Genomic DNA, 23871 nt, shown 5'->3' with positions numbered 1-23871 from the left:
TCCCCGCAGTCACCTCATGTACTGCCCCACGTCACCTCACGTATTTTCCCCTCAGTACCTCATGTACCTTCCCTACACTTGCTCGTGGCAATAATGACAGTAACCATGTCAAAGCTTTTCCTGTCACAGTCAGAGGCAAAGATGTAAAACCTGTGTTGTTGAGGAGTGAAATGTCTCCTCCTAAAGCACAGCCAGGCAGTCAGGGTGTGCAGTGAGTCAATATAAAATCCTTTTCATGTTTGATTAGGAAAATGAAAGAAAACAGGATGCTGTGCCCTGGAGCCCTCAGTTTGGGGAGCAGTGAGGAGCAGGGCTTCATGGATGGAGAGGACCAACGAAGGGGAAGGAGGCAGCAGCTTTGTTCAAAGCCTGGACTGTGTCTTGGCTCTGTTTTCCCCATCTAGACAAAGACAGACTGAGGCCTGCTGTGGTTCTGCCATCTAGTTACTAGTGCCACACAGCGTCATTCGTTTTATAATTGGCAGTTATACGACGTAACAGTAATAAGACCGTCCCCTGTTGTAATAATGACTCATAGTCAGCCTTGTTATGTGGAAGGAGGAAAGCTGACTTCTCCTGGGACCAAGAGGCCATATCTTATGTGACTGTCTACAATATAGCTTCTAGCAGTCAGTGCTGAGGAAATATTGGTGTTTGTGTATTCTGAAGGAAGCTTTAAAAGGAAGGTAGTGGCTGTTGTCTCCTTCCTCTCTGAGCTCCTGGGTTAAGGGAGTCACAGAATTGGGGAGCAGTTCCCAAGATCACCCTCACTCATGAGAGCTGCAGTTTGGGGGGTCCCCAGGACCAATCTCAGGTCTGATAATTTGCTAGAAGGACCCACAGAACTGTTACCCTTATCGTTATGGCTTATTACAGCTAAGGGGCACAGATTAAAACCAGCTGAGATAAGAAGGGTTAGGGTTTTTGCTGGGGCTTGGGCATATAGACACAGCTGACCACCTGTGTGGCTGCCCTCAGCCTCCAGCCCCTCTGGAGGTCAAGCTGATACTATAGGCCCCAAACTCCTACCACAGATCGCAGCATTATACTCATGTGAGTCTAGGTTCCCAGGTAAAATCCTCAGGCAAGACATCCCAAGGCTTAGAGGTGACCTCTCAAGAGTGGAGACCAAGGCCAGCCCTCTCTTGGGCAAGGCTGATCCTTCCCCAACAGGAGTCCAAGTTGCCATGGAGTCATCTTGTCTCTCTTGCACTGATCCTCAGTTATTTTCCTTGCTCTGTTTTCCAGAATCTCGCTGTGACAAGGACCTGGACACACTCAGTGGTTATGCTCTGTGCCTTCCCAATTTAGCCAGACTTCAGACCTACCATTTTGCAGAGCACCGGCCGATTCTGTGTGTAGAGATCAAGGTGAATTTTTGTCAAGGGGGAAATGGTGTGGGGGAAAAGGGAAAGGTGGGTCCAGACTGTAAATCTATGAGTCATCTGCCTGGAGTGCACTTTGCCCATGCTGGGCCCCATGACCTAGGCAGCCCCCCAACTCGCAGAGAGTAGGCTTACTTCTTGCTCCTTCTGTGCGTGCCTCTTGCACCGTGCTATTCTGGTTCCTTACCCTGGCCAGACCTGAGGGGCATGGCTTCCCAGACCCCCAGGTTTAGGCTCGTTCTCAGGTGTCATAACAGGGAACTAGCCAGGGACAAGTGCTAGCCGATGGCCACCAGAAGGAAGCATGGGCTCCACTCTGCTTATTTTCCTTGGAGGGTACAGCTTGCCAGGGCCTCTCTTGACCTCCTTCCCAGCTGTGCCTGCTTGGCTGCTTGGTGACACTGCATGCCATGCTCCAAGGGCTCAGCTTGAGGACCACCCTTTAGACTGGGTGACACTCTGTTCCTTTGCTTCTCAGGAGAATGCTCAGGAGAGACCTCCAGGAGGCATAGAAGCCTTTGTGTCTCTCAAGGCCCTGGTTTGTCGTGGCAGGGATCCTCAGGAGGAGGCGACAAAAGATGTCACTTGTCTAGTGCAGGGCAGTGATTGCTGGATAAGGGCCAGGCCGCTGCTTCAGCTCTGTGGCTCAGTGTCCAGAGTGGCCACCTGAGTCTCCCTAAAGAAGCCTGCCAGATATCTTGTTATTCGTTTCCTTCCTCCAAACCTCTGGTGGTGACTTGTGGGTCATGCTCTTGGCCCTGAGCATTCATATCCATGGGTGCTCAGTGTGGACTGATGTTCTGCTTCTCCAAGCAGAGGATGAGTGTCTCAGGCGTCACAAGTGATGGGCAGCGTGATCTTCAGTGCCCGGACGCTAGGCAGTGGTCTTTCATATTGTATGTGCCCAGACATCATGGCTTTTAAAAGGCAACTAGAGTTTCAGATGTTCTGGGAGCCCAGCAGCCACCATATGGGCACCTTCCCCTTCACACATTCTTATCAGAGGGACCAAGGGTTCTTCTTCTTGGGGCTGGAGTGTGTGGCAGATCTGCACTCCTAGAGTCTTTCCAGTCTTGTTCTATGATGAAAACACAAAGCTACTCTTTGTTGTCAAGCTAGCAATTGAGGCATCACTGTTCTTCCCCAGTGAGAGTTCTGGCTTTGGATTCTCTAGTGGCAAAGAGATATTTATGTGATGCAGTGGGGGAGGCATCAATTCCCACTGGGGACTGAAGATAAAAGCAACTTTTGGGAATGTTTATATCTAACACTTGCTGATTCTCCTGGGAGCTGCACTTCATTATCCTGTAGTTATATGTCTACCTAAAGGTATGTGTTTTCTCCCTAAGCTTTTTTTCTTCCTTACTTGTTTATTTTGCAGCCAAAATGTGGGTTTATTCCTTTCTCCAGTGATGTTACGCATGAGATGAAGCATAAGGTGTGTCGTTACTGCATGCACCAGCACCTCAAGGTGAGAAGAGTTGACCAGCTGGGTTCCCTCCCTGCACAGAGCCTTGTGATGAATGGCTGGGCCACCTAGAGTTTTCAGAGGAGTAAAATAAAACATAGATATGATTTACTTTTTATTTCAAAAGTACTTCATGTTCATCTTTTCCTTCTTAATTGAGATATTTGCATATCCTAAGATTTACACTTTTAAAATATATAATCCAGTGGATTTTAGTTTATTCATAAGGTTGTGCAACCATCACCACTATCTAATTCCAAAACATTTCATCACCTCGAAAAGAAGTCCTGTGCGCATTAGCAGTCACCCCCTGTCCTGCCAACCCCTGGCAACCACCTATCTCTGTGGATTTGCCTATTGCGGACATTTCCTATAAATGGAATCACACAAATTATGGCTTTTTGTGACTCTCTTCTTTTACTTAGCATAATATTTTTGAGGTTCATACACATTGTAGCATTTATCAGCACTTCATTTCTTTTATGGCTGAGTAATACTCCATTGTATGGAAACATTTTGTTTATCCATTCATCTATTGATGGACATGTGGGTTTTTTCCTTTTGGCTATTGTGAATAATGTTGCTATAAATGTGCGCGTACATGTACATGTTTGAGTCACTGTTTTCAGTTCTCTTGGGTATATTCCTAGCAGTGGCATTGCTGGGTCTTAGGGGAATTCTGTTTAACTTTTTGAGGAAATGGCAGATTGTTTTCTACAGCTATAGCACCATTCTATATTCCCACCAGCAATGTATGAGGGCTCCAGTTTCTCCACATCCTCGCTTGCACTTGTTAATTGTCCCTGTTTGTGATTATAGTCATCCTAATGGATAGGAAGTAGTATCTCATGTGATTTTCATTTGCGTTTCTCTAACAGGGATGTTGAGCATCTGTTCATGTGCTTATTGGCTATTTGTATATCTTCTTTGGAGAAATGTCTGTTCAAATTCTTCACCTGTTTTTGAAATGAGTTGTTTGTTTTTTAGTTGTTTTAGGGGTTCTCTGTTTATTTTAGATGTTAATTTCTTTATCAGATATGTGATTTGCAAATATTTTCTCCCATTCTGTTGGTTGCCTTTTTACTCTGTTGATAGTGTCCTTTGTTGCACAAAAGTTTTAAGTTTTGATAAAATCTAATTTGTCTTTTTTTTCTTTCATTGCCTATGCCTTTGGTGTCATATCCAAGAAATGTTTACCTAAACCAAGGTCATGGTGCTTTTCCCATATGTTTTCTTCTAAGAATTTTATAGTATTAGCTCTTATGTTTAGATCTTTGATCCATTTTGAGTTAGTTTATGTATTTGATGTTAGGTAAGGGCCCAACTTCATGTGATATCCAGTTTTCCCAGGACCACTTGTGAAAAGACCATCATTTCTCCATTGAATAGTCTTGGCACCTTTATCAAAAATCTATTGGCCATATATATGAGGGCTTATTTCTGGCCTTCTATTGTATTCTGTTGGTCTGTATGTCTGTCCTTATGCCAGTACCACACTCTTGATTGCTGTGGCTTTGTAGTAAGTTTTGAAATCAGGAAGTGTTAGTCTTCTAGCTTTGTTCTTCTTTTTCAAGATTGATTGTTCACGATTGTTTTGGCGATTTGAGGCCCCTTAAAATTACATGTGAATTTGAGAATTGGATTTTTCATAACTGCCAAAAAAGACTTTGGAATTTTGACAGAAATTTCAGGAATCTATAGGTCACTTTGGGTAGTACTGCTATGTTAACAATACTAAGTCTTATAATCCATGAACACAGGCTCTCTTTCCACTTACTTAGGTTTTCTTTAATTTCCTTTCAGCAATATTTTATAGTTTTCAGTGTACAAGTCTTTCACCACTTTGGTTAAATTTATTTCTAGGTATTATTTTGGAATATTGTAAATGTGGTTATAAGTAGGATTGCTTCCTTAATTTCCTTTTTGGTTTGTTTATTGCTAGGGTATAGAAACACAACTAATTTTTGTGTGTTGATCTGGTACCCTACAACTTTGCTGAATTCATTTATTAGCTCTGGTAGCGTTCTTGTAGATTCTTTGGAATTTCCTATGTACAGGATCATGCCATCTGTGAATAGAGTTTTACTTCTTCTTTTCCAATTTAGATGTCTTTAAGCTTCACGATTTCCAAGACAGCAGCTGGGGTTTTTGATAAGGATTCCAACGTATTGCAGATTAGTATGGGAAGTACTGCCACCTTAACAGTATTAATACTCTGTGAGCACAGGATGTTTTTCCATGTATTTAGGTCTTTAATTTCTTCCAGCGATGTGATAAAGTTTTCAGCCTATAAATCCATGTGTCTTTTGTTGAACTTATTCCTAAATTTTTTATTTTGGGGGATGCTATTGTAAATGGAATTTTTAGAAATTTCATTTTCAGATTGTTTATTGCATAGAAATACAACTGATTTTTTAATATATATATTTAATTGTGACGAAATACACATGACATAAAATTTACCATCTTACCCATTAAGTGTACAGCTCGTTGACATTAAGTACATTTACATTGTTGTGCAACTGTCACCATCATCCATCTCCAGAACATTTTTCATCTTGTAAAACTGAAACTCTGCATCCATTAAACAACTCTACATTTCTTCCTTTCTCAAACCCCTGGCAACCACCATTGTAGTTTCTATCTCTATGAATTTGACTACTCTAGGGACCTCATATATGCAGAATCACACAGTATTTGTCCTTTTATGACTTTTATGACCATAAAACCTTTTATGGTTTATTTCACTTACCATAATGTCCTCAAGGTTCATCCATACTGTAGGTTGTGTGAGAATTTCCTTCCTTTTTAAGGCTGAATAATATCCCATTGAATGTATATACCATATTTTGTTTATCCATCCATCCATTGATGGGCACTTGGGCTGCTCCCATTTCTTGGCTATTGTGAATAACACTTCTGTGAACATGGGTGTACAAATATTTCTTTGAGACTCTGCTTTCAATTCTTTGGGGTATATACCCAGAAGTTGAACTGCTGGATCATATGGTAATTCTGTTTTTAATTATGAGTACAATATTGTATAGAAATAGTAAGAGTGGGCATCCTTATCTTGTTCCTGATATTAGGGGTAAACCTTTCAAAATTTCACTGGTGAATGTAATGTTCTCACTGTGAGTTTGTGAAAGATGTTCTTTTAGAGTTTTTTTGTTTTGTTTTTATTAATCATGAAAGAATGTTAGATTTTGTCAAATGCTTGTCCTGCATCTGTTGAGATGATCATGAGTTGTTTTCCTCTTTCTATTAATATGGTGTATTACATTGATTGATTTTCATATGTTGAACCACACTTGTATTTGATAAATCCCATTTGATGATAGGTGTGTAATCTCTTTAATATGCTGCTAATGTGGTTTGTTAGTTTTTGTTGAGGATTTTTTCTTGAGGGATATTTGTCTGTAGTTTTCTTTTCTAGTGATGCTTTTGTCTAGTTTTGGTACCAGGGTAATAACTGGCTTCATAGAATGAGTTAGGAAGTGTTTTCCATCTTTTACTCTTCAGTTTTTTGGAAGAGTTTGAGTATTGGTGTTGATTCTTCTTTAAACATTTGGTAGCATTCAGTAGCAAAGATGGGCCAGATGGTCCTGGGGTTTTCTTTGTTGAAAGATTTTTAAAAAATCTTTATTGAATTTGTTAGAATATTGCTTCTGTTTTTTATGTTTTGTTTTTTTGGCCCCAAGGCATGTGGGAATCTTAGCTCCCCGATCAGTGTTTGAACCCGCACCCCCTGCACTGGAAGGTGAAGTCTTAACCATTGGACTGCCAGGGAAGTCCCCATTGAAAGATTTTTGATTACTGATTCAGCCTTTTGTTATGTCTGTTTAGATTCTCTATTTCTTCTTGAGTCAGTTTTGGTAGCTGTATGTTTCTAAGAATTTGTTCATTTCATCTAATTTGTTGGCATATAATTGTTCATAGCATTCCTCTAAAATTCTTTTTATTTCTGCAAGGTTGGTAGTAATGTCTTTTCTTTCATTCTTGGTTTTAGTCATTTGAGTCCTGTCTTTTTTTTTCTTGATCTAGCCAAAGGATTGCCATATTTGTTGATCTTTTCAAAGAAACAACTTTTGGTTTTGTTTCTTTTCTCAAATTTTCCCTTTCTATACTCTGTTTCATCTGTCTCTGCTCTAATCTACTACTTCTTTCTCTCTGTTTGCATTGGATTTAGTTTGGTCTCTAGTTTTTTAGGGTAGAAAATTAGGTTATTGATTTGAGATCTTTCTTCCTGTTAATATAGGTGTTTACAAGTATAAATTTCTCTCTAAACATTGCTTTCTCTGCCTCCTATAAATTTTGTTATGTTGTATTTTCATTTATCTCAATTTATTTTCTGACTGCTCTTTTGATTTCTTATTTGACTCATTGATGATTAGGAATGTGTTTAGTTTTCATGTATTTGTGAGTTTCTCAAATTTCCTTTTGTTTCTAGTTTCATTCCACTGAGTTTGCAGAGTCATATCTTTTTAAATTTATTGAGACTTGTTTTGTGGTTTAACATATGGTTTCTCCTTGAGAATGTTTCATGTTTACTTGATTAGAATATACTCTGCTGTTGTTGAGTGGAGTGTTCTATAGATATTTGTTAAGTCTAGTCGGTTTATAATGTTGTGCAAGTCTTCTACTTCCTTGTTGATATTCTGTCTAGTTGTTCTACCTATTGATTTAACATCTTAACCTAAACAATCTAACTCAATAACAATTCAACTTCAGCAGTATACATAAACTCTGCTCCTATATAGCTTTGTTGCCTTCCCGCTCTGTTGTGCTGTTATTGTCATACAAATTACGTCGTTATGCATTGTATGCTTGTCAATACAGATTTGTAATAATTGCCTTATGCAGTTATAATAATTGCCTTATGCCATGCAGGGGACATTCTGTCTTTTGAACCAGGTAGAAGAAAAAAGTTACAAACAAAATATATTTATATTATCCTTTATACTTACCTATGTAGTTCCTTTACCCAGTGCCATTTATTTCTTCATGTGGGTCTGAGTTACTGTCTAGTTCCCTTTTAGTTCAGCCTGAAGATTTCCCTTTAGTATTTCTTGTAGGGCAGGTTTTCTAGCAACACATTTTAAAGTTATTGTTTATCTGGCAGTGTCTTAATTATTGCTTCATTTGAAAGGATAATTTTATAGGCAAGACTTCTTGGTTGATAGTCTTTTCTTTCAGCACTGTGTATGCCATCCCAGTGCCTCTGGCCTCCATGGTTTTCAGTGAGAAATCAACTGTTAATCTTATGGAGGATCCTTTGTACATCATGAGTCACTTCTCTCTTCCTGCTTTCAAGATTCTCTCTCTCTTTGTCTTTGGACAGTTTTATTATGATGTGTCTGGGTGTGGAACTCTTGGACTTTATCCTAAAATCCACTGATTGTTTCTTCTGCCTACTCAGATCTGCTGTTGAGCCCTTCTTGTGACTTTTTCATTTTAGTTGTTGTATTTTTCAATGACAGAATTTCTATTTGGTTCCTTTTTATAATTTCTGTCCTTATTAATATCCCCTGTTTGTTAATACATTGTTCTCCTTGTCTCCTTCAGTTCTTTGTCCTTGGTTTCCTTTAGCTTAAAGCTTATTTAAAATAGTTGAGTTAAAGTCTTTGTCAAGTAAGTCCAATGTATGAATTTCTCAGGGACAGCCTATTGATTCTTTTTTTCCTGGGTATGGACCATACGTTTTTGTTTCTTTGCATGTCTTGTAATGATTTGTTGAAAACAGGCATTTTAAGTAATATAACATGACCACTCTGGAAATCAGTTTCTACAACCTTTCTAGGATTTGTTGTTGCTGCTTGTTGTAATTGTTATTGTTTTGTGATTTTTCTTTGCCAAGTTTGAGAAGTCTGTTCTTTGTTGTTTGTGGCCTCTGATGCTCCATTAGCTTAGGTGAGCAGCTAATGGTTTAACAGAGATTTCTTAAATGCCTGATACCATTAAGTCTCCCAGGCATTACTGAGGGGCTCTGTGTGTGCACTGGGGCCTGCCATCAACACTTAGCAGGGCAGTTGCAACTCTGCCTTAGCCTTCACTTCTGCAGAGCCTCAGATCACCAGAAGGTGGTGGCCTTTTCAGGTCTTTCTGGAGCTTGTGCATGGCCTCCTAGATGCCCAGGATATACTGGAGCTTTTCAAAGCCCTGTGTACATGTCCTTCCTCTGCTTTTTCTTTTTAGTTTTAGGTTAGCCTATTGTTTGCCACAACTGTTAACCAGTATCTCAGGAAGTCATGGAGTTAAACAGTTGCCTCTGAATATTTTTCACAAATGTCCCTGGGGGAAAATGCCCCCCCCCCTTTTTTTTTTTTTTTTTGCAGTACGCGGGCCTCTCACTGTTGTGGCCTCTCCCATTGTGGAGCACAGGCTCCGGATGCGCAGGCTCAGCAGCCATGGCTCACGGGGCCAGCCGCTCCGCGGCATGTGGGATCTTCCCAGACCGGGGCACGAACCCGTGTCCCCTGCATCGGCAGGCGGACTCTCAGCCACTGCGCCACCAGGGAAGCCCGAAAATGCCCCTTTTGTAATTGGTTAGCTCTGAGTCAAGTAAGTGAAGACAGGAAACCAAGAGACAGGTCAAATAATGACCACTCTCTGGAAATGAGGCTTTGGAGAAGCTCCTACACCATTTAGCCTTCTCCAGTGGCTGCCACACTTCTGTTTTCACTGTGATTGGGGATGTTGGTTTTTAGGGTTCCCTTGGTGCTAGACAGAAGGGGTAAGAATAAGGCATTAAAAGTGCCACATAGCTCACTGTTCTTATTTAGATATGGCCATTTTTCTTGTATAATACTTTCCAGATTGTTGTAAGCCTTAGGTTAATTTTCTGGTTTCTGAAAATTTTGATCCTGACTGTTTTTGCCAGTTTTCTCCTTGCCCTTATGGGGGAGAGAATTTCTAGAGGTCCTTAGTCCATCTTTTCTTTGTGGTGGTATAACTTTCTAGGCTCTTAGGAAAAAGAAGGTATGTGAGCCATTCCCTTTAGGAGATAGTTTTCATTTGTTACGATTATAATGGATTTTTAAGAACTGTTTGTTTGTTTTTTTTTGCTATGAAATAGTACCTGCTTGTTTAATTGTTAAAATATGTAATTTTATGAATTAGGTCTCCTGCCTTCCCAGAGGTAACTCACGTTGTCAGTTTGCATGTCCTTCCAGACTTCTTTCTGTGCCAACAAAAATATACATGTTATTCAAGTGGAAGTGAGGTGATGCCTTTCCATACACATATTCTCATGTGTGCTCACACGTGCATGTGTGCACACATACACTTTTATAAAGCAAATATGGAGTCTTGCCATAAGTTATTGTTCTGCTAATTGCTTTTTTCACTTAAATAATCCTTGGAGATTGATTGTTGTGTATCCTTCAGGGCTTTTTCAATGCATATTTAGATACATGCATGTATAGATGCACATATCCTTTTTTTTTTTTTAAAGCAAAAGTGATTTCATATGCATTGTTCTGCCAATTGCTTTTCTCCTTGAATAAATATTGGTGATTTTGAGCTCTGCCTCTTTCTGTTAGTGGCTGCATATTATTTATTCATTCAACATGTGGCTTACTGTGTCCTGGCCCACACGAGCAGATGTCCTTTGATTTATTTAGTTGTTTCTAGGTCTTGCTGTCACAGTTAGGTCGCAGTGAATCCTTGACCCAGCAATTCCTCATACATTTGCCAAATCAGGGGGCACGCACATTTAAAATTTTGATGGAAACCAGCAAGTTGCCTTTCAAAAGGTTGTACCAATTTTTCTTCTCGCTGACAACATGAAATTGCTAGTTGGGTGCACCCTCCCCTTCCTGGATATTATAATTGTAAAGATTTGTTCATCTGATTACCAAAATTCAGCCATGTCATTTTATAAAGGTGCTTGCTGCCACTTCTCTGCTCACGTGGAGGGGCTGGCAGCTACGTGAGGCTCTCAGAGGAGGGCCGGAATTTCCTGGGGTCACAGTCAAGCCCGCTGCCCCAGCTAGTGATGTGCACTTGGAGGTGGTGTCATCTGCTGGGCCCTTCGGCTGCCTTGGTCATCTCACAGTCACTTGGGCTGTTTTGTGTGTTAGAGTTGGAGTGCTCCCCCAGTCCACTCATTGGTACCATGTGGTGGTTTCTTAACAGGTAGCAACTGGGAAGTGGAAGCAGATAAGTAAATATTGTCCCCTTGATCTCTACTCAGGGTAAGCGAACACTTCTCCTTTGTCCCTAGTGCTGCCTTTCTTGGTGGGGGGTGGGAGTGGGCCGCATTCTGTGAAATGGGGGCTACTTGACTGCAGATAGCCAGGGCCCTGGGCAGGGCCCAGGGTTCTTGCCTAGGGTCAGTGTTGCCTCCATAGGTTCCTGCAGATTACCTGTGGGAGCCAGTGGCTGGGAAGGTATTGCCAGAGGAAGGGGCAGAGAGCAGGGTGGGGATTAGGGGCAGGGATGGGGGTGCCTCTGTGAGTAGGGCTGGGGAGAATGCAGCTCCTTAATCTGCAAAGCTCAGAGACCTCGAGTGGCAGCTCTTGGGCATGTCCCCTGAGCCACGGGCAGGTGAATGCAAAGTCTGCTTTAATTCTGTCAATAATACTTTCTCTTTTCAGAAATAAACAGAGAATGTACTTTGCTTTGAAAAGCTTGTTACAGGAGGCACAGAACAACTTAAAGATCTTTAAAGTAAGAGCTGCTTCTGTCTTATGGCACTTTTAGGGTGGGGCCTGTTGGTGTCTGAACTGAGCTGGATGAACCCATGGTGCTTTGGTCCCTTACAGGGCTCTGTGACCTTGCAGATGAGGGCATCTGGGCTGGGGCTGGCTTAGCATGATACTTTGGGTCCTTTTTCCAAGCCTCATTTCTTGGGCATGTCATCCTGGGACTCCTGGGATGTGTGATGGTGACTCCTTGACCACTGGGTGGCCTTGGGCTCCTTTGACACATAGACCCTGACTCTGGTTCTTGGAGAAAGATGGCCTTGACTGTGTCCCAGGAGCCTGTGTGGTTGAGATGGGAGCAGGAGCTGGGGCAGGGCATCCTAGAGGGTGGCCACACCTGTGCCTTTCCTCCCGAGTAACTTAGGGAACTTATAATTTGGGGATCTCCTTGTCAATTAGTGAGTTCTCAGAGTCCTGCATCCTGATCGTGGGAACGGTTCTGCATGCAGAATATTCACCATCTGGCACTGGCACCTTCTGCTTCCTCATTGCCACCTGCTGCCGGCACCCTGACCAGACTTGCTGAGGCCCTGTGGTCCCCTGGCCTGCTGCTAGTGGGAGGAGGAGGAGAGGCTGAGGGACAGGAGTGTGGAGAGAGGGGGTGCGGGGAGAGGGGAGGAGGGGCCCAGATCTGGAGGAGGGCTTGGTGTGGCCTGTGTTGGAAATGTGTCCCCTGGGATCCCCCTGGTCACCTCCTTTTCTGCTTACCACTGACTGTCCCCCGTCCTGGTTATCTTCTTATTAAGTATGACATATAAGCGAGAGTTTGTGACAGGCTCCAGGTTCACAGGCTCTGGATCTGTGTGGAGTAGCAGGGCTGTTGGATGTGGACAGCCTTGTGCCCTCTGTGTCCTGCTCCGTGTGGACAGTGCTCTTCTGCACACTGGATGCCCCTCAGAAGTGGGCTCAGAGAAGTTGGGAGGGAAGCCTATTCTTGCCTTGCTTCCCCCCATGGTTCAAAAATCTGGTCAGAGTGAATCAACTTTACCTTGTCTGCCTCCACCTTCCCAAATCTAGAAAAAGAGGACATTTTAAAATCAGTTTTTATTTCTAAATCTTATAAAGACTTCAGGAATTGTATATTTAAATCCTAAAGATAAGTTCCCTTTCATCTGGGGATTTATTTGGAACCTATAATGAGGCTGGCATTTTGTCCTAAATGGACCCTTTTCTGACTGCCCCTGCCTAGGCTGGCCCACACTTAAGCTGAGTGGTGAGTCTGGCTTGGCCCCTGGGTGAGCTGACCTGTCCTGGGGCCTGGGACCTGGGACTGAGAACCCTGGCTATCTGCTGCTTCTGTTGAACTCAGCTGGGGGAAGAAAATCCAGAGGTTGAGATAATAGTTTCAAAAGAGATGGATTAAAAGAAGTGACACGGAATGGTTTTTTAAAATAATCCCCGGAGCAAGTCAGTACATTATTGCAAGTGCCAGCATCCCTCAGGAGCAAGCTCTCTGGTTCTGAAGCTCACGCCTTCCCTTGTTGTGAAATTCCATGTGTGGAGAAGTTTCCTGGGCCACGGTCGGTGCTGCCACCGTGCTTTCTGTTGTTGGAGCCTTCTCCTTGTCTGTCTGAATGTCGTTCACAGACTCCAAGTCTGTGGCTCTGTCCGCTAATACTGGACACTTGTGAGATGTGGGAGACATGCGGGGTTGTCACAGAGCCCAAGACGATAGCTCTCTGCCAAATGTCACATGAGGTGCTTGAGCAACCATATTTGTATATGTAAAATGCCCATCTACCTGGATTCCAGACACTGGGGAGAAGAGACCTTCTATTGTCCAGGGGTCACTCAACTGCTTATGGGCCTGGAGGAGAGAGTTTCATGGTAGGCCAAGGCTGCCCTTGCACTGGACCGCAAGCCAAACTCTGGCCCTACCTCCTGGTTGCAACCCATGTTGACTGGTTTTGGCTTGGTACTTCATCTTGGCCTGCTTTCCTCCTGGGAGCTCCTGCTTTTCCTTTGCCTGGCGCACCCTCCTCCCTCTGTAAGGCCATCTCAAGGGTCAGCATCTCTTGTTGGTTTCCCCTGGTCCTTTGGCCAGCAGTGGCCACAGTTGTGTTCCCATCTCCCTGGACATCCACATCCGTGAACTCTGATGGTGCTAACAGGGGGCTCCCAGGGGAGGCATCATGCTGCTGAATCCCGGGGACTTGCTGAGGGAGGAATGCCCAGTCCACACTTCTCACTGGGTTGAATTGACCCCCATCTGCCACCTGGGGGCAGAGCAGGGATCGTCCTCATCGTATTATCTACTACTGCATAACAGCCACTTATCATCTCAGTTTTTGTGGCCAGGAATTAAGGAGCAGCATAGCTGGTTCTGGCTCAGGGTCCCTCTTGAGGCTGCATCCCATATGAAGGCTCAGCTGGGGCCAGGGCTCTGCTCCTAGGATGGCGCCGCCACAGCCATTGGCAGAAGGCCTTAGTTCCTGGCCACGTGGGACTCCACGGGGCTGCTCAGTGTGGCTGCTGTGATCTGAGAAGAGAGTCATCAGGACAGAAGCCACAGCATCTTTTATAACTTAATCTTGCTGGGGGTATGCTATTGCTCTGCTCGTATTCTCAGTCACACAGACCAAACCTCCACAGTGCAGAGAGGACTACAGATTATGAGTGTCAAGGGATGGGGGCCATTGGGGACCTACCTGGAGGCTGCTGACCACGCTGTCTCACAGACAAGGAAACTAGGGGCAAGGGATTCATCACTCCCCTGGGATTGGCTGATGCCCAGGGTGTGGGGACCAGGATTTCCTTAGGGGTTTTCCTCCTAGATACCACAGACCCCTGTAAAAGTCACAGGGTTGTACCCACTGAGCATCCTTTCATGTAGCCCTGGGAACATTGGTGCCATAAGGAATTTCTTTGCTGGACTTGGTTTTAGAAGGCAGGATGGCCTCAAAGGTGAAGATTTCTATACTAGTGATGCTGTTGGCCTTACCCACCGTGGCTGGAGCCTGGCTTAGTCTTTCGCAGAGGACAGAAGCCCTCTGGGATGCTGGCGGCCGATGTCCACACTGGCCGAGAAGTTTGCTTAGGGTCAGATGACACCGTGTGTCCCTCAGTAGCACAGTAGTGTCACTTGGCCTCTTGCGTAACAGGCTAGGGCCTTTGGGAGTTTGTGCTCTGGGCCTGAAGGTTTGTATCTCAGGCCCAGGGCTCTGATCTTTGGTTCTTGAGAACTTTTCTCCTTTTTCATGTTCCAGTGGGATTTTTCTCTTGGTCAGTGACATGGTACATGAGGGTGAGTTTCCCCAGAGGGCTGCAGTATGCGGAGACCCCAAATGGGGGCATGTAAAATGTCCGGTCCTTTGGCCTGTCTAGTGGATAGGGACGGAGGTGTCTTCCTACTGGCCTGTTGGAGTTGACGTTTCCCTGTTTCTTTCCCTTCCTGAAGAATGGTGAGCTGATCTATGGTTGTAAAGATGCCCGCAGCCCTGTGACTGACTGGAGTGAACTTGCACACCACCTGAAGCCATTCTTCTTCCCATCCAATGGCCTGGCCAGTGGGCCCCACTGCACAAGGGCCGTGATCCGGGAGCTGGTGCGTGTCATCACACGGGTGCTACTGAGTGGCTCGGACAAGGGCCGGGCGGGCGCCCTCAGGTCGGGGCCTGGGCTGCGGGGCCCACCCGTCTGTGAAGCCAGCCCTTTCAGCAGGAGCCTGCGCTGCCAAGGTAGGCCTGGTGGGTGGGCTGGGTGCGGGGGAGCAGAGCCTGTGGCATGGCCTGCGAAGGTCCTGCCTGGCCTCACGGAGCTTCTGTGGGAGCAGCCTCAGTCTTGTCAGGGCTCCCCAAAGCTGGGCCTCCCTGTCTCTCAGCCCCAGGTGGGGATACTGCCTTTCTCATCTCTTATCTGGGTTTATAAGTTGCAGCATACATTTGGGCTATAGGGTTTTCCCTAAATATCGTCCCACACATCTGTGCATCCTCTGTGGTTTGCTGAGTGTTTTCTCTACATTGTCCTGTTCCATCTTATTGCAACCCTGGGGATAGGTTTTCCTTGGCCTTTTTCTTAGATGGGAAGAATTGAGGCCCGGAATGTTGCAGTCCCACAGTGCAAGGCCCTTTAGGGCAGGTGGGTGGCCTCAGTGGGTGGCAGTTTGCAGACAAGTTGTGAACTCAGGCGTGAGGGACCTGTGGCTCTGGGTGCCTCCTTCTCAAGGCCCCATTCCTCACAGACTCGCTGTGGGCTGACTTTGACTCAGTGGGCCTCCAGACTTCAGGGCGATCCGGTGACTGATTTGGGTTTTTGCCATGAATGTTCATGGCCTCCTCGTTTGCCATCTTTGGTCGCCTGCTGGCGGGCTCCACAACACACTCAAGTATGTGGCATGCGGAGCCATAGCCAGGAACTTATTTTGAGGGGCCAACCAGGAAGATTCAGATTATTCAGTTTTTGTGCTGATGATCCCTGTGGGTTCTCAGAGCCTCTGAGGATGGCCGTGGGGGTGTGACATAGGAAGATGGTAGCCCTGCTCCTGCGTGGATTTTAGGTGCTACTGTTTTGCCATACAGCTTCCTAAGCACAAATCACCCTACTTCTGTCCCCCATTTCACATTTTTCTTAGTACAAATGCATTTTGTGGGTATTTTTCTTGTTGCAAAAGTGATACCTAGTCACTTCAGACAATTTTGGTAAACTTATGCCCATATTTGGGTACTTAACTGCTTTTAAGTAGATGGAACGTGTTTGGAAGGACACACAGATGGACACTGGTCTGAGGCATTGTTGACACCTGTGGACTTTTCTTCCAGACCTTCCCTGCGTATGTACACAGACATAAACCTGACGCATGGGATGTGCAATGTGTTCTACATACTATTTTGTAACCTGATATTTTTGTCTGATCAGTATAAATCTGTATCTATATCAGCAATTGTATTTTTTGAAATTTTATGGACCATGAGGTAGATATTCCACTGTATGAATAGCCTATAATTTTAACAAATCCCTTCTAGCTGGGTCTATGCACTTTCACTCTGTCTTACATGACTGAGCATGTTTTGCCAGAGGTGGGGGAGGTCAGAGGTCAGAGTGTCAGAACTGCACATGGCCACAGCTGCTCCCTGTGACTTGGACCCATACTCATATATTTGTTTGTTCATAGGACATGGCTGTTTCTTTGAAGGGTGGGATAAATGGGCTGGGACTCTGTCTCCCCAGCCCTCGAGGCCCCTGGTGCATGGCAGGGGCCCGAGAATGCTCGAGTGTGGAATGGACCTTGTTTCCGCACCATCCCTGCCATGACAGCTCCCTGCTCAGTGTGGTCACTTGTCTCTCAGTATGGGCTGTGGCTCTGGGCTTCACAGATGCAGTCTTGCAGTTTTGGAGATGTCAACACGGTCGTTTTAAATTTTGTGTCTTGTCTTATTTAGACTGAGGGTCATCTCTCTAAACTCAGATCTGGGCTGGTGTGATGGAGGTTGAAGGATGTTGAGAGGAAGGAGAGGCACAGAGTGAGGTGTGGGTCACCTGCCTTTCTTTTGTGCCTGGTCCTGAACGTCTGCTTGTCCCAGCCCCAGCAGCTCCGTGAGGCAGGGTGCGGCCTGTGCCCGCCACCTTCTTTAGTCCTTGACAGTAAACCTCTCATTTTCCCCTGATGTTCTTGGTAGGAAAAAACACCCCGGAGCGCTCAGGGTTACCGAAGGGCTGTCTTCTGTACAAAACCCTCCAGGTGCAGATGTTGGACCTGCTGGACATCGAAGGCCTCTACCCTCTGTACCGGCGGGTTGAGCGGTACCTGGAGGAGTTTCCTGAGGAGAGGTGAGGCCCAGGTCCAGGGCTCCCCTGCCCTTTCTGGGCCCCCATGGGGCCCCAGCAGCCCTGAGGGAAAGATGGGGATGAGGGGAGCAGGTCGGCCCAGTGGGAGGACAGCATTGGCCTCCGAGGAGGATGACTCACCCCAGCTACCTCCCCTCCTTGCCCCCGGATGCCAGGCTCGGCCCAGAGATTCAGTGCCATGTGAAGGAGGACCAGGGTCCTGTCAGATCAGTGGTCATTTGCCCATTTCTAGAAAGGAAAAGCACATCTTGTGAACCTGACAACCCTGCATTAGGCAGCTCCATGTCCTGAGTTGGGCTGAGCCTGCAGGGGGCAGTGCTGCTCCACAGCCAGTGAGCCGTGCTCACCCAGCCACCGCTGGGCTTTGGCCTTCAGGCACTGCCTTGTCCATCTCCTGGCCATCTTGATGGGGGTTGCTAGGGTCCACACCTGTGGCATGTGGTGGAGGCTGGGGCCATTGCCCAGGCCTGGCTTCGCTTCCTCCCTAGCACCCCTTCACTAGCATCTCTTACCTGGACACCATTTGTCATAAATAAGAGACGTTCAGCCTTGGCTCTCCTGGTTCTGGTCTTGCAAGACGCTTCATAACGAAGTTTAGCATTAGGAAGAGATGAATCCATTAATGTTCTTTAAAACCAGATGTATGATTCTTAAACTGCTAACAGTTTAACAAATGATTTCCAGGCAGCTTTGTTATCCTGTTTTTTTGTGCTTTGTCCTTCAGAAAAACATTGCAAATAGATGGGCCTTATGATGAAGCATTTTACCAGAGGCTGCTTGATCTTTCCACTGAGGATGATGGCACAGTGGCTTTTGCACTGACAAAGGTGGGTAGATCCTTCCAGAAACACACTGCATGCTTCTTAGGCTCTTAACACTAACTCGGGGTTTTCCTAAGAAGTGTTTCCCAGTACCTACCCCTGATGGTTAAAGCAGAAAAATTGGGGATTAAAAAAACGTGGCTAAAGTTTCCCCCAGATGGACTGGGCCGGGTGGTAATAACGTTACTTTAGCTTCTAGGAAGGATTTCCCTGTGTTCACTTGGCTCCAGGCCACTCTGGGCCCAGCCGTCTCTCCACCCTCCCTGTACTGGGGTCCAGGACCTGAGGCCACTGCTCTGTGCTTCCTTCTTAGCAGCCTTAGAACAGGCTAGCGCCAACCATTCCTCTCCTTACAGCCCTCAGTGGGACTCTAGGCCCGGACCCCACCTGTGGTTGTGTGTGGCTGGCTTCCTTCCTCCCCATACCTCAGGCCAAGGGGCACCCTGGGAGAATCTCTTAGGGAAGAGGCCTCATCCCATTCTTTCCGGTTCTGTAAAATCGGAATTCAGGGGCTCCATGAACTTGGATAGGAAAAAAATTACATCTTTGTTTTCACTAACCTCTGATTGAAATTAGTGTTTCCTTCCATTACGAATGTGGCAACAACCACTGTGTGGTCAGCAGGACCCCCAACTTTGCCATTTAGAGAAATCAGACCTTTTAATTTCACACTGTAGTTGCTACAGATATCTCATGATATCTTTATATTCTTCACTCCTTAGATTTTGTTATGTAATACTACATAATATATTTGTTTTAAAAAATAGTTCGGTATTTGACATGGTCAAGCCTCTATTTTTTATTTTCTGCATTTAAAAATGTTATTCTGAGAGGGATCCATAGGCTTCATTGGGCTGTCAAAGGTTTTGCTAAAATGGTTAAGGAATACTGTTCTAGTGGGAGCAAAGTGACAAAAAGGTAGGAACAAAACAGAATGACCTCCTTCTCTACATCCTCTGGGCAGCTGCCCTGGAGCCCTTAGTTTAACTGTCCTGGTCCTGACAATGTGTCTGTGGTTCTCACTTGTTAAGAGTCCTCACTCTTGTCCTTGGGTGGGTGCTCCCTCCCTCCCAGGTTGGGTGCTCCCTCTTCTGCAGCTGTTGGGCTTTTGAGGAGGTCCCCTCCAAAGCCAAGGGCCCTGAGGGAATTAGCTGAGGTGCTTGGGCATAGAGCTGTCCTCAAGGTGGGGAGAGACCCAAAAGGGGGCCTCTATCGGAATAAAGTGACGGACTGCCCTGCATTGTCTGCAACTTGGGTACATTGATTTAGTAATAAGTATCAGTATTCCATTTTTCAAGAGAAGAAGCATAGGACTTTACTTCCTTTTTTACACATTTCTATATTTTTCAAAATTGTGATAAATAAGCATGGATTACTTTTTATTGCAATTTTTAAACCTCATATGTAAACATAATCTTGTAGGAGATTCAAGCAATCATTACACAACTATCAGAATGACTAAAATAGTAACATTGAAATAACACTGAATGCTGGTGCAGAGAAACTAGATTTGCAGAGCTAAACATGCATGTGCCCTATAACCCAGCACCTGCACTCCCGGGCATTTGTCACAGAGAAGGGAAGACTCAGGCTCACCCAAAACCCTGTACAGGAGTGTTCATAGCAGCTTTATTTGTGATAGCTAGAAGCTGGGCACAACTCAAGTGTCTGTCAACAGGTGGCCTACAACAGGTTACATAAACTGGAACTGTTGAGCAGTAAAAAGGAACGAAATCTCAATACACACAACAACCTGGGTGAATCTTCAGAGAAATGTGCTGAGTGACAAAAGCCAGTCCCAAAAGATCACACACTATGATTCTGTTTAAATGACATTCTTGAAATGACAAAGATGAATGGTTGCTGTGGGATGGGGAGGAGGTGGAAGGAAGGGGGTGTGGTTATAAAAGGTCAACAAAGAGGGATCTTCTGGTGATGGAACTGCTCTGTATTTTAACTGTGGTGGCAGATGCATGAACGTACATGTGTGATAAAATGCACAACACACAGGACTACATGTAAAACTTGGGAGATTGGAATAAGATCATGGAGTGTATCAATGTCACTATCCTGGCTGTGATATTATACTATATAGTTTTGCAAGATGTCACCATTGGGGGAGACTGGGTAAAGGGCACTCAGGATCACCTGCATGTGAACCTACAATTGTCTCAAAACAAATAATTTAATGAAAAAGATTCAAGCAGTGAGTATATTGTCCGGGAATATCCCACAGGCCGCGGAGCGGCTGGGCCCGTGAGCCATGGCTGCTGAGCCTGCGCGTCCGGAGCCTGTGCTCCGCAACGGGAGAGGCCACAGCAGTGAGAGGCCTGCGTACCGCAAAAAAAAAAAAAAAAAAAAATGTGATGTTATTCCTGCCCAAGCAATAGGTGTTCACTGTTAACAGTATGTATCTTTTCAGAACTTCACACTAACACACACACACTCACTCATACCATTTGGGGGATTATCCACATTATACGTGTTCTTCACTAGCTTGCATTTAACCTAACATGGCTTGAGGTCTGTCTGTGTTGGAATATAAGGGTCTGCCTCTTTTTTTGTTTTAGGGATTTAGGTTCTGTTAGTTGGAATCTGAAGAAGGTGGAAGTGAAGCTGAAGCTGGGGGAGCAGGTTGAGAATATTCCTAGGCTACAGACTATTGAAAGTTCTTTCATGAATACTGTTTATCCAATTGAGCTTTGTACCTCTGATGAAATGAGAGAGGTGCGAATATTGTATTTATTTCGAAGCTCAGGAAACTGCAGCCCAGCGTATTTCTTGCTTTCTGACTATCGTTTAGTATTCTGTAATGGGAGTCAGCAAACTTTTTCTATAAAGGGCCAGACACCACAGCTCTCATCCCAATCTAGAAAACTGATACTGGTGCACAATGGCTTGGAATGGGCTGCAAGGGCCCATACGGTGATTGCTATGGGCAAGGCACAGGAGTCGTATCTGGAAGGTAGAGGAGGGTGTATCCAGGGGGTCTGGTTTGGGGTTGACAAAATGCGTTTAGGGCTTCTTTCCAAGTTCTGCTTTTACATGATCTCTGGACCCCTAAACTGATGGTTCTCAGTCCTAGCAGATCCAACACTCTTTTTCTATAGCAAATACTGTAATTCCCCCTTTACTATCTTGAAATGAAATTCATAGATAATATAACCTACCTAAACACATCTTAACTGTAATATAGATTTTTGTTTTGTTTTGGTTTTGTTTTTTTGCGGTACGCGGGCCTCTCACTGTTGTGGCCTCTCCCGTTGCGGAGCACAGGCTCCAGACGCGCAGGCTCAGCGGCCATGGCTCACGGGCCCAGCCGCTCCGCGGCATGTGGGATCTTCCCGGACTGGGGCACGAACCCCTGTCCCCTGCATCGGCAGGCGGACTCTCAACCACTGCGCCACCAGGGAAGCCCCTGTAATATAGTTTTAACTGTAATATAAATGGGGAGAAAAAAAAAGGCAAGTATTTTGTCATAAAATAACATGTATTTAAATTAAAAAAAAAAAAAGGCCGGGGTGGCAGAGAGTAAATGCTTTAGGCTTTGGCCATCTGGTCTCTGTTGTAGCTACTTAGCTCTGCCATCATAGCTCAGAAGCAGCCAGAGACAAATATAAATGAGCATGGCTGTGTTCTAGTAAACCTTTATTTACAAAAACAGGTGGCAGGCTGGATTTTGCCCCTGGCCTGTAGTTTGCTGACTTCTGTGCACTTTTGCTTGTTAGTTTTTATATTCATTTTTTTCTCTGTTGGTTTGGGAGTTAGACATTCTGCTACTGTCATTTTTCTGGTTACTTGTTCAATTTGACCATGCATATTTAAAGACTAAAATTAATAATTTAACCCCCACTCCCACCCCAGCACCTGCCACACAGATACATAATATTGGGTTGGCCAAAAAGTTCATCTGGGATACTTTAATTCCAGTTATCGCTCCCAACTTATATGCAGTTATTGTCATATAAGTTTTTGTCATATAACTTTTCTTGGGCGTATACCTAGGAGTGGAGCTGCTGGGTCAAGTGGTAACTTACGTTAAACTTTTTCAGGAACTGCCAGACTGTTTTCCAAAATGGCTGTACCATTTTACATTCCCACCAGCAGTGTACGGGGTTCCAGTTTCTCCATATCTTTTACAGAACTTGTTACCTGCCCTCTATTTGTCTTATTGTTTTTTTTTTTTAAAAAATCGCAATTTACAGTATTATTTTTTACAGGTGTTTGTTTAGATCTACCACGTTTACCCATATCTTTGCTTAACATTCTTATATCTCAGATCTTACCTCTTTTTCCTATAAAAGTTTTATTGTGATATGTTACATACCATACAATTTACCTGCTTAAAGTATGCAATTTGGTGGTTTTTACTATATTCACAGATATGTGTAAGCAGCATCACAGTCAATTTTAGAACATTTTCATCACCTAAAAAAAATTCTGTACCCTTTAGCCATCACCTCCTTATCTCCTCATCCCCAGCAGCCCTAAGCAACTACTAATCTACTTAAAAAAATTAATTTATTTATTTTTGGCTGCATTGGGCCTTTGTTGCTGTGCGTGGGCTTTCCCTAGTTGTGGTGAGCGGGGGCTACTCTTTATTTTGGTGCGCAGGCTTCTCATTGCGGTGGCTTCTCTTGCTGCGGATCACGGGCTCTAGGAGCGCAGGTTTCAGTATTTGTGGTGCGTGGGCTCAGTAGTTGTGGCTCGCAGGCTCTAGAGCACAGGCTCAGTAGTTGTGGCACACGGGCTTAGTTGCTTTGCAGCATGTGGGATCTTCCTGGACCAGGGCTAGAACCCATGTCCCCTGCATTGGCAGGTGGGTTCTTAACCACTGCGCCACCAGGGAAGCCCCCTAATCTAATTTTTATCTCTATAGGTTTGCCTATTCCAGATATTGCATATGAATGGAATCATTCAATAGGTGGTCCTTTATGACTGGCTTCTTGCACTTTAGCATAATATTTGCAAGGTTCATGTGTATTGTAGCAGGTATCAATACTTCATTTCTTTTTATGGCTGAATAATATTCCATTGTATAGATATACTGTATTTTGTTTATCCATTCATCAGTTTGATGAGCATTTGGGTTGTTTTCACTTTTTGGCTATTATGAATAATGTTGCTATAAATATGTGTATAAATTTTTCTGTGGACATATTTTTACGTTTCTTGGGCATATACCTAGGAGTGGAGCTCAGGAGCTCAGGAATTTCAGGAACTGCCAGACTGTCTTCCAAATGGCTGTACCATTTTACATTCCCACCAGCAGTGTACAGGTTTCCAGTTTCTCCATATCTTTGACAACACTTGTTACCTGCCCTTTTGTTTTTAGCCATCCTGGTGGGTATGAAATGGTATCTCATTGTGGTTTTGATTTGTATTTCTGTGAAGACTAAGAGCATTTTTTAATGTGCTTATTGCCCATTTGTATATTTTCTTTGGAGAAGTACCTATTCAGGTCCTTTGATCACTTTTAAATTATGTTATTTGTTTCATTGTTGAGTTGTAGGGATTCTGTATATTGTGGATAGTAAGCCCTTAACAGATATATGATTTGCAAATATATTCTGTCAGAGACCTTTTCACTTTTTTGATAATGTTCTTTGTTGTAAAATATTTGCAATTTAAAAACTTTACTTGTTCATTTGAAATATAGTTGATGTACAATATTATGTTAGTTTCAGGTATACTACATAGTGATTTGA

At 44.4% G+C, this 23871-nt stretch overlaps 1 protein-coding gene across 1 annotated transcript in view; it reads left to right on the top strand.

The window, feature by feature from the left end:
* Positions 1 to 23871, top strand: part of IPPK (inositol-pentakisphosphate 2-kinase) — a 49622-nt gene that overhangs the window by 14152 nt on the left and 11599 nt on the right. The window contains exons 5-11 of the mRNA XM_029201725.1: positions 1249 to 1370; positions 2767 to 2856; positions 10990 to 11048; positions 11451 to 11523; positions 14956 to 15235; positions 17174 to 17324; positions 18067 to 18169. Of these exons, the coding sequence (XP_029057558.1) occupies positions 1249 to 1370; positions 2767 to 2856; positions 10990 to 11048; positions 11451 to 11523; positions 14956 to 15235; positions 17174 to 17324; positions 18067 to 18169 (878 nt within the window). The remainder of the gene's footprint in view (positions 1 to 1248; positions 1371 to 2766; positions 2857 to 10989; positions 11049 to 11450; positions 11524 to 14955; positions 15236 to 17173; positions 17325 to 18066; positions 18170 to 23871) is intronic.

The sequence above is a fragment of the Monodon monoceros genome, unplaced genomic scaffold (assembly GCF_005190385.1).
Source record: "Monodon monoceros isolate NGI ecotype Baffin Bay Population unplaced genomic scaffold, NGI_Narwhal_1 Super_Scaffold_5, whole genome shotgun sequence".
Taxonomy (NCBI): domain Eukaryota; kingdom Metazoa; phylum Chordata; class Mammalia; order Artiodactyla; family Monodontidae; genus Monodon; species Monodon monoceros.
Note: the sequence above shows the minus strand (reverse complement) of the source record. Positions and strands in the feature narration are given on the sequence as shown.